This window comes from Phyllostomus hastatus, unplaced genomic scaffold (assembly GCF_019186645.2).
Source record: "Phyllostomus hastatus isolate PE091 unplaced genomic scaffold, TTU_PhHast_1.1 phas_contig_150, whole genome shotgun sequence".
NCBI lineage: Eukaryota > Metazoa > Chordata > Mammalia > Chiroptera > Phyllostomidae > Phyllostomus > Phyllostomus hastatus.
This window is the reverse complement of record NW_025333611.1, coordinates 27784364-27799468: the sequence shown is the minus strand read 5'-3', so window position 1 is coordinate 27799468 and position 15105 is coordinate 27784364. Positions and strand designations below refer to the sequence as shown.

Below are 15105 nucleotides of genomic sequence, written 5' to 3'. Positions count from 1 at the left end.
TTTTATTAGAATTGGATTAAACCCATTGATTGTTACGGGGCCAATGGGTATTGCAGTGGGATTGCTCGCTCGCTCTTGTGCCATAACCTTTAACAGTGTGAGGCAGCCTGCTCCTTCCTTCCTCTGCTGTGTCATGATTATTCCAGAGTTCAAGTGCTAGCTTATGACTGATTACATTGGTGTCTTTTGAAGTTTGGCAGTAAATGAGGTGTGGCTACGTCGCACTGGGTAGGAAAAGCCATGAAAAGATGACTAGAATGATGAGGGGCTTGCGGGCCAGGCCATGCTCTGGGCCTGGTAATCCACCAGCCTTGGTTTCCATGAGTCTCACTTCTGAGCAGGTCGTGAGTGGGATTGTGGTGGTTTCCAGCCACAAGCAGATTCTCCCTGCTTTGGGGCCAGAACTCCCCGGCCTCAGGATGCAGAGCTGTCGTGCTCTGCGCACAATCAGTTTTCCCCCTCTGGATTTCCTTAATTTCTTCTGTCTGGCACAGCAGCCCCATTCATACTTATTTCTCCAAAAACTGCATTAGAAATACACTCATAATATAATGAATTGCTTCCACCCTTCTGCTACAATAATGTCACCCATGACGTCAGGACTTCTCATACTTGTGGGCCCCACGCCCCACCTGTGGTCTTCCCAGGGGCTCTAACCCAGCTCACACCCGGCTTTTCTCGTCTGCCTGGGGCCATGGAGCCGACTTCTAGCGGAGCAGTGGGGTGGTGCCTGGGGATCCTGCTGCTCGGTAATATGCCTGCCCATTACCGCCCCCGCCCCCCGCCCTGTCTCTAGGCTGACTACAGGGTAAAAGAAAAGCTGCTTTCTACTCTCCAAACTAAACCAGAAACAGGGAATCTTCTAAGGTGTCTCTTCCCCTCTAGGTGCAAAGTCTTGTGCAACAGAAATGGGGCTGTCACCCTAGTAAGCCATTCGAGGTTGTCTTTTAGTGGCTTCTCTCCCCAGTATGGGGCTCTTGGTTATCTTCACAGATTTACAAAAAAACTAAAATTATCTGTGAGTCTTTCATTTTTTAAACTCATCTGGAGAGATCTCACCCCCACCCCCACGCCGTTCAACCCGCCCCTCAGCTTGTGGCCCACCCGGGGCTGGGCGGGCCGCACGCCCTCTGCGGCCCAGGTGCGTGCTGCCGGGCCAGCAGTCACAGGTGTAGGCACTGCTCCTGGAGCCCTGGCACCGCGGATCTTTAGTCCTAAGACATGCACAGTGGGACGGGCACCAAATTCTGAAGGATAACATTTGAAACGTACTGCACGATCTCACTAAGAATATCCCCCCCATAATGCAACTTTGTCCTTTGTAAACTGAGATCTTTCTGACTTAATACCTTTGTCTTCATCAATTTTTCCTGTGTTGTATAAGGCAGTCGTTTCCACGACTGTCTTTCCTTCCTATAGAGAAAGTAGAGGCTGCAAAAGGTCAAGTGCAATGAAGAGGTCACTCAGCCATGAAGAAGAGAGCCAAGCCCTCAGCTTGGGTCTGCCCAATTCCCAAGCTGGGGGCAGGGATGTGAGCCCTGGACTGGCCTCTTCCTTTGTTGGTCCTGGTGTGTGTGCCGGGGCTGTGGGGAGGGGTGCTCATCTTCTGTTGTTCAGGTGGGGTGAGTTCCACTTTCTCACTTGTGGGATAGCATGGGCTTACTGGAAAGCATCCTTGGTCAGCTCCCAGCACTGCGCTGAGCATCACTGAGGACAGCCTGCGCGTCCCCCCGCACACGCCCTGTCCCGGCTCCTCGGCAGCCGGCTTGTCTTGTGCAGCATCTCCGCTTGGGAGGTGAGAGGGTGGGAGGAGGAGGGGGATGGTCTTTATTTTAATAAAGACCATCCCCCTCCATGATTCTGTGATCATGGGCAGAAAACATTGTCAGCTCCTTTATCCCATTTCTGCATTTTCTTTTCCTAGGCCAAAAACAGGCTGGAGAGAGAGCTGCCTCTTCCAAGACACTCTCTTGTCCCCAGAAAATTCAGCTCCTTCCCTGAGAGTCAGTTCACAAGGCCACCAGTCCTAATGAAATTTTTGAGATGCAGTTGTGGGCTGGTCACACACAATTGGTTTATTGTCTTTATTTTGCGTAAGAAGCACCTTACTCTTCAGGTTTTAGTCTTTTAAATATGTGCACCCCTTCTAAGTTGACCATTCTTTTTCATGTCCTGTTTCACACCTGGTTCTGCCTGCGGACCTTAGTGCCTACACTGTCTTAATGAGGGTCACGCTCATCACACCGAAGCAGAAGCTCGAGTCCACGTGTGAGGGTTTCCTTACTGCCCTCATCTAAGGAAACGGGATGTTTCTAAACAGTCCACCCTCTCCAGTCTCTGAGGGGTCTCCACAGATGCAGTTGTGTGTGTTCTGCCTCCCTAGCCCCCCAGTACACACAGCCTCTCCCCACCCAGGGGGCCGTGGTGGTTCTTTCTTTTTTCCATGGATGGCTCGTCCTCTGCTTTTACCATCCCGTGATGATGTGGGGCCGCACGTACCAATCCGACCTGAATGTGGACTGGCTGGAGGCCCTCTCCACACAGACCCAGAATGAGAAGTTTTGGTGGTTTCTCTGCAGGATGTCATCACACTGTGGTTCCCAGTTATTAAGTCCTCCCTTCTCCACTCTAAGCCAGGTCCTGGGCCAAGCACTTTACATCGGCTTCTTTTTATCATTAAACCTAAGTTCGTAGGCACCGCTTTTCCCATTTTGAAAGTGAGAAGACTGTGGCACAGGGAAGCTGTGCCCTGTGCAGAGTCAGATAGCCTGGTGGTGACAGAGTCAGGACTGGAACTTGGGCAGCACCCCTCCAGAGCCCACATATTTACATACTGCCCCCAAACAGCAAAGCAACCCAAGGAGTGCATGGCCAAGGAAAAGTCAGAAGTACACCTCTTGGGGGGGACCGGCCAGCCACCTGTCCTCCCCTGACCCCCAGGGGGTGTCTTGTTCTGGGCCAGCACACCCCCTCACCTTCCCAGAGTGGCTGCCAGGGAGGGACCTGAAATTCATTCCACCTCCCAGGTGGCTCCGAGGTAACGGGCCCTGACTCTCTTGGGGACCTACTCTGGAGCACGGCGAGGACTGGATCTTGCCGCCCAGCACAGGAAGAGAGGCCCTTTGCCCTTCTGTCTGCAGCCACATTTCAGGTCACTTGCAGCCAGGCCGCTGTCTGGTCTGAAATGAACCCAGTCTTGGTGTGCAGAGGGCACTGGGCCAGGAGGCAGAAGGGCTGGGTGACAGGCCTTCCAGGACCTGTCATTGATCACGACACAACCTCAGTCAGTTTCTTCCCTTTGAGCTCAGCATCCTCTTCTTAGTAAAAAAAGGACCTGCTGTCGTGATCCCCCTAGGCAGTGCCATCTGCAGTTCTACCCCCTAAGACACCTGTTGTCCCAGGACCTACAACCAACCCTGTCCCAGCAGGTCCAGCCCAAGGACAGGGCCACAGGAGGTGAGGGCAGTGTGGCCCTGCTCATCCGACGGGCACAATGTCAGCGTGTGTAACTGGCCTTGCTGTGTGTGAGAAACTTTGTCGGGTCTGCTCTTCACGGGACGGACTGGGGCGCACGGGGCTGGAGTGCAAGCTGGCCCCGCAACGGGGCAGGGTTGGGGGCCAGGTCCTGCCCCTCCTCTGGACGCTCTGGGTGAGACAGGCCTGGGTGCGCTAGACTCTGGTCTGGGCTGGGGTGCCTGCTTGGTTTTGTGTAGCAACTGTGTCCCTCGTAGGATGGTGACAGCTGCATTTCTGGAGATGCCAGAACAGGGACCTACACACAGGTCGGCAAGCTCTCACCGTTCCAAACCAATGGAAAAGTGACGGTGGGCTGAATGATCAGCAGAGGGGCAGTCACTGACGTCCTGAGTGGGAGGTGAATTGGTTAGCTCCCGGACTGACCTATCCTTGGAGTGGGTATCTTGGGACACTGAAACTGACAGAGCGACAGACTTGGGAGACACGGCCTCACCTGACTCAGCTTCACACAACAATGAGGCCAGAGCTGAAGCTGCGGGAATATGAGGAACAGAGCAGGCAGAGGCCCAGGCGGCCGGGGAGGGCCCCACGCTTAGCAGCCAAGAGCAGCTGCTGCTGCAGAGCCTGGGCCCAGGACGTGCCAGTGCTGCCGGCCCCATACCCTGCCTCCCTGTGGAGGAAGAGGGAAGTAGAGGATACTCCTGACCTCTCCTCTCCTTAACCTTCAGCCTCCAGTGAAAACTACACACCCCTGATCGCCCCTGCTACTCCTAGCCACCCTCTTCCCCATCCCTCTCCCCCTCGGCTTGCTCACCTGGTGCTCATGGGCTTGCTCAGGTGACACAGTGGCACTGCCTTTGGGGCAGCTTTTCTCGCCAGTGCAGCCCCCTGTGCTGAGTAGTAGTAAGTGATCCCACTACACATGTACGTTCAGGGAACGTGGAAGTGAATCCTCAGCAATCTGTGTGCTCTCCCCTGTACACCTACGTGGAAGGGACGGGATCCATCTACGGCTGCCTCAAGATTTCACTTGTTCCTAAGATGCTGACAGCCTTTTCCCTCCCTCCCTGCCTCTGTCTGAGCAGCAGGGGGCGCTGTGCCGGCGTCCTGATACTGCTAGAAATTCTGGCTCACAGTCTTCCATTCGCGAAGACACTCAAGGGGGGTTGAGGGCGGCTGCGGGGGAGCACAGGCTACAGGCCTCCTGCCTCCGGCAGAGCTCGTTTCCACTGGGGGCGCTTGTTGGGAGGGGCCATGGCTGTGGCCGTCTTAACAGTAGAGGAGCAGCCCTGGGTGCCAACACTGGTCTGGACCTCGAGAGGCCCAGGTGCAGCCTCCTAGTTCCTGGAGCAAGAAGGCCCGATATCAGAACTCCACGGGAGATCCCAGCCCCTTTGTCTGCTTCTCCTCATTAGCCTTCCAGAGCTGTGACTACGCACAGATGCTCTCACAAACGGATGGGCCTAGAAAGGCTCCGTTACCCCCAGCACTTGATTAATCATTTAAAATGTCTGTGCTGAGCAAGTAAAGGTTTCAGATTCCAGGAAGAGGCTGACTGAGGAGTCCTCAGCTGAAAAGGCCTCTGCTCACATTTCTTGCAAGTCATCTCTGCCCTGGCCCGTGTGGCCTGGGACTCCCCTCGCCTGCCCGCTGCCTGCCCAGAGCCAGGTTTTGTGAATGGCGCCCCTGCAGCTGCACAATGCAGTAGTCCTAGAACTCGGGGATGCTGGCTGATGTGTCTGTTGGGCTAGCTTATAGTGGGCTGGTGGCCCTAGAGGACAGGTTGGTGACCTCACAGAAGACCCCAGGTCTTGGTGGTCAGGCAGTTGGGCACAGGAGGCTGTATGCCCCCTTCCACCTTCCACCTATCTACTCTGCTTCCAGCCAGAGGCAAGCGGGCAGGTGGGCATTCCGACAGAAGCTGCTCAGCTCCTCCCAGAGCTGCCGTGCACCCAAGACTTGCCTGGGCCTTTCTGACCTAGTCTGGGCCTCTGGGTCACAACTCGCTGCTCCTACACCCCCTCCCCGCATTTCCTCCATCCTTCTTCCTCTGCCCCCCACTCCCACCCCTCACCCCGTTCTGCTTGCTTTCACACGGCAGAGTTCTGAGTGCCCCTTTGCAGGCCCCACCCGGAGCTGGGGCTGAGAACACTGAGGGTTGTTCCCGAAGACTCCTGGGCAAGAGAGACAAGCCAGTGAAGGCTTCCCCTGGACCTGATCTCCAACCCAACTGTAGCTTTCTGGGAAGAGAGAGACCCGTCAGTCCCTTCTTGCCTGGGGCAAGGGCACAGGCTTCTGGCACTGGTGGAATAGGGTGGTCTTGGCTACTGAGACACCAGACAGCTAATGGGTTAGCGTTTTGGCTGATGTGTATCTAAACCAGTTGGCCCTGCTAGGCCCTGCCTGTCCCCAAGCTGGCCACAGGGGGGCACTTGATCTCCAAGGAGCTCCAGCTGAGCCCCTGCAGGCACCAGAACCTCTCCCCCGACGTGACCGCCTAGAAGGGTAGTGCCAGCTCCCACCCTCACCGCCCACTGCTCTTTGAACCCTCCCCTTTTCCTTTTTAAAACCTTTTATTCTGAAATAACTTTAGACTTACATGAGTTGCAGAGATGGTAGTCTCTGTATACTGTTCACTGTATGAGCTTCTGTATGAGCTTCCTCATAATGGTTAACGTCTTACATAACCATGGCTCTGCCCCTTTTATGTCCTTCTTGCCTGAAGAGGCAAGGAACCCCCCGCGGTCTGGGTGGGGAACACCTGCACTGCAGTCAGCTCCTGCTGGGTAAGCAGGCCTGCTAGTGCAGCTTCAGTGCACATGGGTCCCCTGGCGTCAAGTCCTTGGGGAGGGCGTCGTGGCCCAGGGCCCAGGCAGCAGGCGCTGCACGCTGACTGGCCGGCCAGGCGGTGCTCGAGCTCCTGTCAGGCAGATTCACCCACTGGGTGTCCCGGGGCAGACCTGGCCCTGCAACTCGGTGCAGCCATCACCTTCCAGGGGCGCGGTACCTCAGACCCCCCAGGTCGGGAAGGCATGGGGGAAGTCAGCTGTAAAGTACGCCGAGTCTGAGCCCCACGGTGGGTGCTGTGAGGAACGGTGAGGCCCTCCTCTGAGTCACTCTAACCTCCAGACCGGCCCTCCCCCCATACTCTCCCACCATCCCACCACCTCATCTTCCTGACAGTTTGGGGCAGAGGTTCTGTCCTCGCCTAATGGAAAGGAAAAAGTTCTAAGGGATCTAGAAGACCAGGAAATGAGTGATTCAGGTTTGTGAAGTGCGTACAACCAACCACCCTATCAAGGCTGACACAGCCCTCTGAAGTCCTCTGCTCTATAACCAGACGGATCATTTCTAATCTTTGTGGGCCTTGTCTGGGAGTAATGAACTCAAAGTACCCACCGCCCAGGGTTCGGACTACGTCACGTGAGATGCGCCCCAGGAAGGACAAACTGAACCAAAGGGAACAGTAACAGGGAGTGAGACTGGGACGTCTGAGTTTCTCTAAGCTGCCTGAGGTTCAGTGGTTCTAAGGGGAGAAAGATCTGGGAGAAGGGGAAGTGGATGTGTCCCGATTCCTGTGCCACGGGGCTGGGCAGACTGAGTGGCACTGTGCACGGAAGGCCCTCCCACATGTCCTGACACACTAGTGAACCCCGCGGTCCGTGGTAGCCGAAGGGAAACTCACAAGGGCCTCTCACAGGGCAACCTAATCTGGGGCTGATCTCAGGCCTGGATCGAGCAGGCTCCATCCGTCCGGAGCTGCAGGGGGGACTTTCTGTATGGCAGGAGCAGCGGAGCCGGCCCTCTGGCAGGGAGAATACAGGAAGGGGTTATTCAAGGGGTTCCTCAGCCCACTGTGTCCTCGGCTTCCCTGTCCAGAGCTGCCCATCCTGGATCGGGGGAGGCTGGGGACCTGGGCTTGTCATCTTGGCAGATGGCGCCCTGCCTGGAGCTCTCCTGCTGCAGTGACCCCAGGGTCTGGAGCGCCCGGGCCATCAGTGGGTAGGGTGGGCTCCGGCTGGTGTGAGAGAGGACCGTCCCGGAGCCCATTCACTCCTGGTCCCTTTTCTGTCTCAGCTGGGCCTGGACCCAGGTCCTACTCCTAACCTCTGTAAGCCTAGAGCTCCTTACCTGTGAAATAGGAATGACGGTAACAACTATCCCAAGGTACTGTTAGGACTGAATCAGGCGACGTGCTTATCAGGCCTCGGAATGAACAGGTTGCCTTCTCTCTGACTAGGCTTTCCTGGTGGGGGCTCTCGTCTCCCGGACCCAGAACAAGTCTGCCCGTGTTGCTGTGCGGAGCCACATGAAAGTGACCGAGACACTGTGTGTGCCCAGAGAGAGGGGAAAGGGAGGCCCCTGTGGGGAGCAGCTGATACAGTGGGAGAACTTGGGAAAGCTCACTACTAACCTGGCATATTCTAGCTACTATAGCAGGCTCCTGAGAGAGGAAGTTACCAACAGAGGAGGTGTAAAAATAGACATGCAAAAACAGAACTGAAACAGGATTGCCAAAAGACTGATTTAATTTGTAAGAGTCATGTATACATGAACTTTCAGAAAGTTTAAAACCCTACTGCCTATAACTGAGTTTGATGATGGTGGTGGTTTTGAGATTTTCTTGAAAGTGGCCACAGACTCTGAGGCCAAGGCTGACCATCAGCCATTTTAAGGATGTCATCAGGGGGAGAGAGCCTGGTGTTGGCTGCGAGTGAGCTGACCAGTAAAGCGTGGTCAGGGTCCCTCCTGAGCTGTGGACTTGGTGTGCGCTCAGATCTGTGATGGGGCACGAGGTCCTGGCAGGGCTCAGGCCCCCAGCCCCATCCTGAGGGAGAGGAGGAGTGCCGGGCTCCGGCCACCCTCCCCCTCCGCCAGGGTTTCATCCCCGCCCGCCACTGCTGGGTGAGAGCTTAGGGCAGGGGCATCCAACTCATTTTCACCGGGGGCCACATCAGCCTCAGGGTTGCCTTCAAAGGGCCGAAATAATTTTAGGAGTGTATAAATGTAACTGTTCCTTAACTGTTAAGGAGTTGAAATTACATTCAGCTTAGGAGGTGGGGCACATTTTGATACTGTGCATTGCCCAGGTATAAAAAACTAAGATTCTTGGTTATTCTTTTAGGGAATAAAACTCCCTTTTAGGAGATTCTGGTTACTCTCACTGTTGGGAGAGAGCCTGGCTGTACGTGAAGAAACGTCCCCCAGCCCTCTATAGGCTGCAGGACAGAATCTGGCTCAGTTTATAAACCGAGGTGGGTCAGCCCTCGCCAGCCAGACAGCAATGGACATTTCTTATCTCAACTCCGGCTGACTTGGTGTGAGGCAGCCGTATGGGTTCCGCAGTGCTTGTCCCTGTGGGGATAAGTGTCCTGAGAAGGAGGAGGGAGAGCAGCTGAGGAGCTCAGCCTCCCTTCTTCCCCTCATCATTCACAACGGTGTAAGCGGAAAGGCACCAGGCCTGCGCAGTGGCTTTCTGTGCCACTGGCCCGAGAGGCATGGGCTCTGAGGGGTGCAGGGTCTGTGCCAGGTCGGTTCTCACCCTCCCCTCTCCCCGCTCCAGTGTACGTGGTGGAAGACCAAAGAAGGGATGACCTGGGCCCCTCCACCTGCCTCACCGCCTGCTGGACTGCTCTCTGTTGTTGCTGTCTCTGGGACATGCTCACCTGACCGGCCCGGCCCAGCCGTCCTGCCAGCTCTGCAGCCACCGCCAACAGGCGTGCCTGCCTCCATCTCCTCTGATTGCTGAAATAAATGACTAGCTCTGCACAGACACTTCTACCTTCGACACAGTGGGATTCTAGATTAGCAGGGGTTGCTGCTGTTTAATTCAGTGACTTGATCTTTCTAATGTTCAAAATCCATTTCCTGTTGGCCTTTCACAAATGTGCTAAATGACCTTCCATTGTTTTTGTTTTTGGCCAAAGGCTTAGTTGTGAAATATATATATATACATAATTTTTAAATTATACATTCAAGATAGTGGCATAATGTAACATACTACTGAATGATTTCTCTGCTAACACCCTCTATGTTTCAATAAATTTGTCTAAACCTCAACTGTCTGTGTTACTGCAGATAAAATTTAAGCCCTGCTCGTGGCCACCCTCCAGTGTGCACCTTTTCATTCTGGCTGCTGTAAGATAGGGTGGGTGTCATTAGGAAAGCAGGTCCTGAGGCTGGGTGGCCGTCAGCCAGGTCACGGGGCTCTGGCCAAGCTGGCATGCTCTCCCTAGTCCCACTCAAAGATGGGCTCGCCGGTGAGCCAGCCATGGCCGCTTTTACCCAGAGCCTAGGAAAAGGCCTCTTCCCAACTGGGCTGTGCCTGCCGGGAAGGAGAGCAGGAGCCCACAGTCAGGGTGCAGGCTAGACCCAAAGCTGTGCCCTCCCAACACACAGCCACCCCGAGGGGGGATGGAGAGGAGAGAGAGAAGGGCTGTCATAATTCAAACCAGCCAGGCCACCCATCTCTGCTTTGGCCACAGGGTGGCGCTGAGCTGCCGAAGCAGCGAGTCAGTTTCCCTCAGTGGGCCTGCCCCCCCAACCCCAAGAGGCTGCAGGTGACAGCTCCCTGCCTACCTCCCCTCTGAGCAGTGATGTGCTTATAAATATTTTAACTACCAGATCTCTCTTAAAGAACAAACACACAAAAAGCCATGAGTTTTCAGCACCACCTGATGTGCATGGAGTGAATGGTCCCACCACAGCTGATTTCAAGCTACCACGTCCGGATCGTAGGGGTGGAAAGAGAAGTGCAGGAGCGCCCTGCTGCACAGCAGCGGTTCCCCCACCCAGCTGCAACAGATTGCTAACCTCGAAAACAGATCACGGGCAGACTCAGTTCTTAGGAAGGGATATGTTCTGAATACTTACTACCCTTGGTCTTTAATCATTATAAATTACGTAATTTAATTTTTAACAATGGCTGTGTTTAACAAATGGCTTGCAACAAAATTCCTAAAAATTGAGTAACTCCCCCGAGCCCATGGAAGCCAGCTCAAGACACCACTGCCCCCAAGCCTCTAGGCAGCCTCAGGATTGTAGCATCCACCTATGACCCTGACCAAAGGGAGAGTCTTAGAGGTGCTGCTGGTTTATTACTAGATTTTCTTTCAAATGTTTGGGAGGAAGCAGAAAAGGAATCTTTAGGCAAGCTGCCACCAAGGAACTGCTGTCCTGCTCACTTAAATTCAGCTATGCTCTGGTCTCCTTTTTCTCAGATCTGCGCATTCCAGGGCGTTCTCTCGAATGATCAGAGGGAAGCAGCAGCGGGGAAGGCTCTGATGCAGAAGGGTCAGGGTCACAGCCCCAGAGAGGGACAGGGAGGAGCGGAGGGAGAGGTAGTCTCTGCCTCTCTGTTCTCACCCGTCAGCTCAAGAAAAGACTTAGCAGAGTGGCACAGATGCCTTTTATTGGTCTGACCAGCATGACTCGCAGGGGATGTGGGCAGAGCACCCCTGTCTGTCCTGGCTCCCATCTTCTCTCTCCTGGGAGTTTATGACTCGCCCCCCACAGAGAGAGGAGTGTCACAGGCAGGGGCGGCAGGCAGAGCTGGGGTCAAAACCGTGGGGTTGGGATTTGACAGGGGCGCAGGGTGATGCAGAAAACACAGGGTTACCAACCATCCAGATAAAATGTCCATCAGGGTAAAGCAGAGGCCATTTTCCTCCCTGCATGAGCCCCTTGTCCTTGCCAGGAATGGGAGGGAGGGGTCAGTAGGAGAAGTGCCCCCTAGAGGATTCCTACTGTGCCCTTCGGGCCATCAGCATCTCCCGGATGTTGTCCTCAGCTTCCTTCACGCTGCGCTCCAGGTAGGATTTTTTCTGCTGCAATATGAGAGAGAAACAAAGGTCAGGGTGAATGGGTTGGGTTGGCAGATGCAACTTTTATGCCCAATGGTCACAGCTTCTCCTCTGTGACCAGTGACTTCCAGGAGCATATTGTTGACTGGGAGCCAGGCCCGCACACCTGCCCAAAGTGCTCCCCCGACCCCTGGTCCACGAGGAGGAGGTCGCCTGGCACAGAAAGCAGAGTGCTGTGGAAGGCAGCAGCTCTCTTCCCCCAGAAGGGAGCAGGCTCTAAACACAGGCGTCTGGGTTCATGAAGTTACACCAGACAAAGGCCAGGAAATTCCAGGACAGAGCTCCGGCCCCACAGCAGACTGTCTCAAGGTTTTCCACGTTCCCAGCCAGGCCCTGCAGCCGCCACTGCTGCAGAACGGAGGGTGTACCCCCTGCTCTGTCCAGCAAGACGACAGGGTCTGAGTCCTAAAAAGCCGTATCACACATCTCACCAGGGCAGATGAGTCACGATGAAATCTGCTTTTCTAATGAAACTGCCGCCTGCTGGGAATCCAGGACAATGACACACCAAGTAACACGGGCCTTTAGGAAGTTCACCTCCTACCCCATCTGGGTACTAAATTAAAATCTCAACTTAGACAAAGAACTTCACTTTTAGGAGTCACATCTGGACTAGTATTACAAAAGATTAGTCAAAGGAAATGATGTCTGTGCATTATTTGCCCTGTGGTTACCCCAGAAGTATGGTGGCTTCACCACTGGAACCTGCCCTGAGGACATAGTTGTGGCTGCATTCCCTCTTAACAGACATGAAATGAAGGCTTCCTTTTTGAGGAATACTCAAAATAACCCCCTCCAAGGATGTGTGTGACTGAGCCACACCGGGGCAAGCAGAGCAGAGCCCTGGCCCAGGCAGCCCAGACACAGCCAGTGCCTTTGTCTCAAACCTTCCCCTTCATGCACGCAGCTGCGGCCTCATGCCCCACCCCCACCCCCCGCCCAGTGCTCGGGAGACCCAGGGCAACCAGGGCGAGGCTAGGGCAGAGGACAGGCGAGCAGCCCGGTCTGCCAGGCCCTGCAGGAAAATCTGAATGAAGGCCTCTGTTGCTCGAAGCCTACACCACTAAACCTCTCTGCATATCCCTGCCTCTTAACTTCTCCGTGCTCTGCCCAGACACCTAATAAATGAGACATCTAGAGACGCTTTCCTGTAGGTGCCTAATGCTGTGGCATCCACAAATTGTTATCAGTTTTTGTGTGAAACTAATTCCTGTTTGTCTTCTCCTTCAAATTTCCTGAAGACAAGAAAGAGTCATATCTCTTACCCATCTCCCATCTGCCCAATCGGCACACAATCCCTAACACACAGGAGCCCCACAGAAACAGTGACTGTAATCTGACGGTCACGAACGCGTGCTGTTGCTAAAGGAGTCTGTCTAATCACATCGCTGAACCCGACAGAGCCCTACCACTGTGGTGTCAGAGTGGGAACTTAAACTTCCTTCGATGAGCCACCCTGAGTTAGAGAGAGAGAAATCTAGTAACTCCTGACACACCACTGAAGAATGTACATGGACCGGGTGTCGCACAGAAGGGGAGCAGCAGCTAGACAGTGACTGCCATGTAGCCTCCGGCCCCGTGGGAGTCTAAGGAAAAGGCTGGCGGGGCAGACGGCTGCACCCTGCAGCGGTCAGTCATCTCGGGGTTCAGGGCCCAGGTGTGCACGTTCCATCGCCGCCAACTTGCCGCCCCAACTGGCAAAACCACAAACTTGAAACATTAGCAAGAGATTTTCTACCTACTGCCCAGGCCTCTGGACAGTCAAACTCATCAATTCAGATCAAAATCAAAGTAGTTCTTATCTTTAAAAGCCTTTACAAGGTCTATTCCTTCTGTCTTCCACTTCCAGTTACATGATTTTTCATGATTTTACCACTAAATATCCTATGTGTTCAAGTTTCAAAAATGAACTTGTCTGTTTTTAAATCTTTGGTTTAACTAAACGTGCCAAACATTAAAAATAACTTTTTTCATCCCAACAGGTGGAGCATCCCTAGCACAGAGGGACCTGCTTTCTAGCCGTAATGTGACAGGTCTTGTCTCATTCTCAAGCATGTCTAAACTCCAGAAACCCTCATAATCAAACCCAGACCAAAACCATGTCTCATACAGAGGTATGTTGATGTCCTGGCCCCTTTCACAGTGAATGTAACCTAATTTGGAAATAGGGTCTTTGAAGATGTAACCAAGTTAAGATGAGGTCATACTGGATTAGGCTGGGCCCTAAATCCAGTAATCAGTGTCCTTATAAGAAGGCCACATGAAGACAGAGGGACACCCAGACCCACAGGGAGAATGCCATTCATCATACTTCGGAGGCAGAGAGTGGAGGGCTGCACTGATGAGCCAAGGGAGGCCAAGGACGGTCAGCAACCACCAGAAGCTCGGAAGAGGAAGGACGGATTCTTCTGCAGGCCTTCGGAGGGAGCAGGGCCCTGCAACACTGGTTTTGGACTTCTGGCCTCCAGAACTGTGCGAGAATACATTTCTGTTGCCTTAAACCGCCCAATTTATGGTAATTAGCCATGCAGCCCTAGGAAGCCAACACAGTGCCCGAAATGAGGGACGCCCCCGGAGACAGAATCTACCCCCAGGCTCTTCTGGACACACAGCGCCCGACCACACTGAACTGCACAGGCATGGGTAAGGATCCGTACCTCCCCCCCAACACTGTGGCAGAGTAAACCCAAGAGAACCCAGGCTGCCAGAGAATGGAGAAAATTAAGGAATCAATGATTACGTCAAACTTTTTTCTCTTTAGATCTCCACAGCTTCCTCCTAAAACTACTTAGTCAAACCAGAAACTGCGTGGACTTCAGCCTTCCCCATTTCTGTAAATGACAACTCCGTTCTTGCAATTGCTCAAAACAAAAACAGAACAGTCATCTTAGACTGTTCTGTCATTTCTGACATCCAATCAACCAACAAATCCTGTTAACACTATGTCGAAACCTATCCAGAATCTCACCTTAATGAGCAGCCTTGTAGGTGGTCTCCTCTCTTCTACCCTTGACCACCCTGCCTTCAGTTTCTTCTCCAGTCATCTGTGGAGTCATCTTTTAACACTTAAAACCCACCAATGGGTTTTACTCAAAAGTAAAGGGCAAAGCCACATAGCCTTGTTCTCAGCTGATTCCCCGACCTCCCCGCCCACAACTCCCTCCCCCTCACCCAGCTCCAGCCACAGTGGCCAGCTGTCCCCGCAGGTGCCCTCTGGCCCTCTCTGAGTAGGAACTCGCTTCCCCAAAGAGCCGCGTGACCGTCACTTCCTTCAGGCCTTCCAGTGCCACCTTATGGGAAAGACCTTGATTACGTGCAGCTCCGAACTCCGTTCTCATCCTGACTTGCCCCCACAGCTCCCACCACCAGGAGCAGTCTGTCTGCCTGCCCTCCCTTACGAGAAAAGGCGATGAGGGCAGGACTTTGTTCTGTTTGCTGACACAGTCCCAATGTCTCGAAGAATGAGTGGTACATACTAGGAATGCACAATACCTGTTGAGTGTGTTTATTATGGGAAATGATGCCTCACTGATTTACCTGTATGCACACTGCTCCTTTTTAGTTCTCCCTGCCGACTGGAATGACCAAGGAACACCCACCAAAGGAAGCGAAGGCAAAAACTGACCGTTCTCCTTCACGGCAGTTTGCAGTTTTGGGCAACGGGTTCTAACCTCTGCCTCTGGATATCCGTAGGTCTAAAACATCAGTGCCTTACTGCCGCAAACAGAACAGGCCCTACGCCTTATCAGGCCAGCCTGTGAAACTG

At 53.8% G+C, this 15105-nt stretch overlaps 1 protein-coding gene across 1 annotated transcript in view; it reads right to left on the bottom strand.

Moving 5' to 3' along the window:
• Positions 1 to 10868: 10868 nt before the first annotated feature.
• Positions 10869 to 15105, bottom strand: part of PFDN1 (prefoldin subunit 1) — a 53749-nt gene continuing 49512 nt past the window's right edge. The window contains exon 4 of the mRNA XM_045820867.1: positions 10869 to 11303. Coding sequence (XP_045676823.1) covers positions 11220 to 11303 — 84 coding nt within the window. The 3' untranslated portion in view covers positions 10869 to 11219. The remainder of the gene's footprint in view (positions 11304 to 15105) is intronic.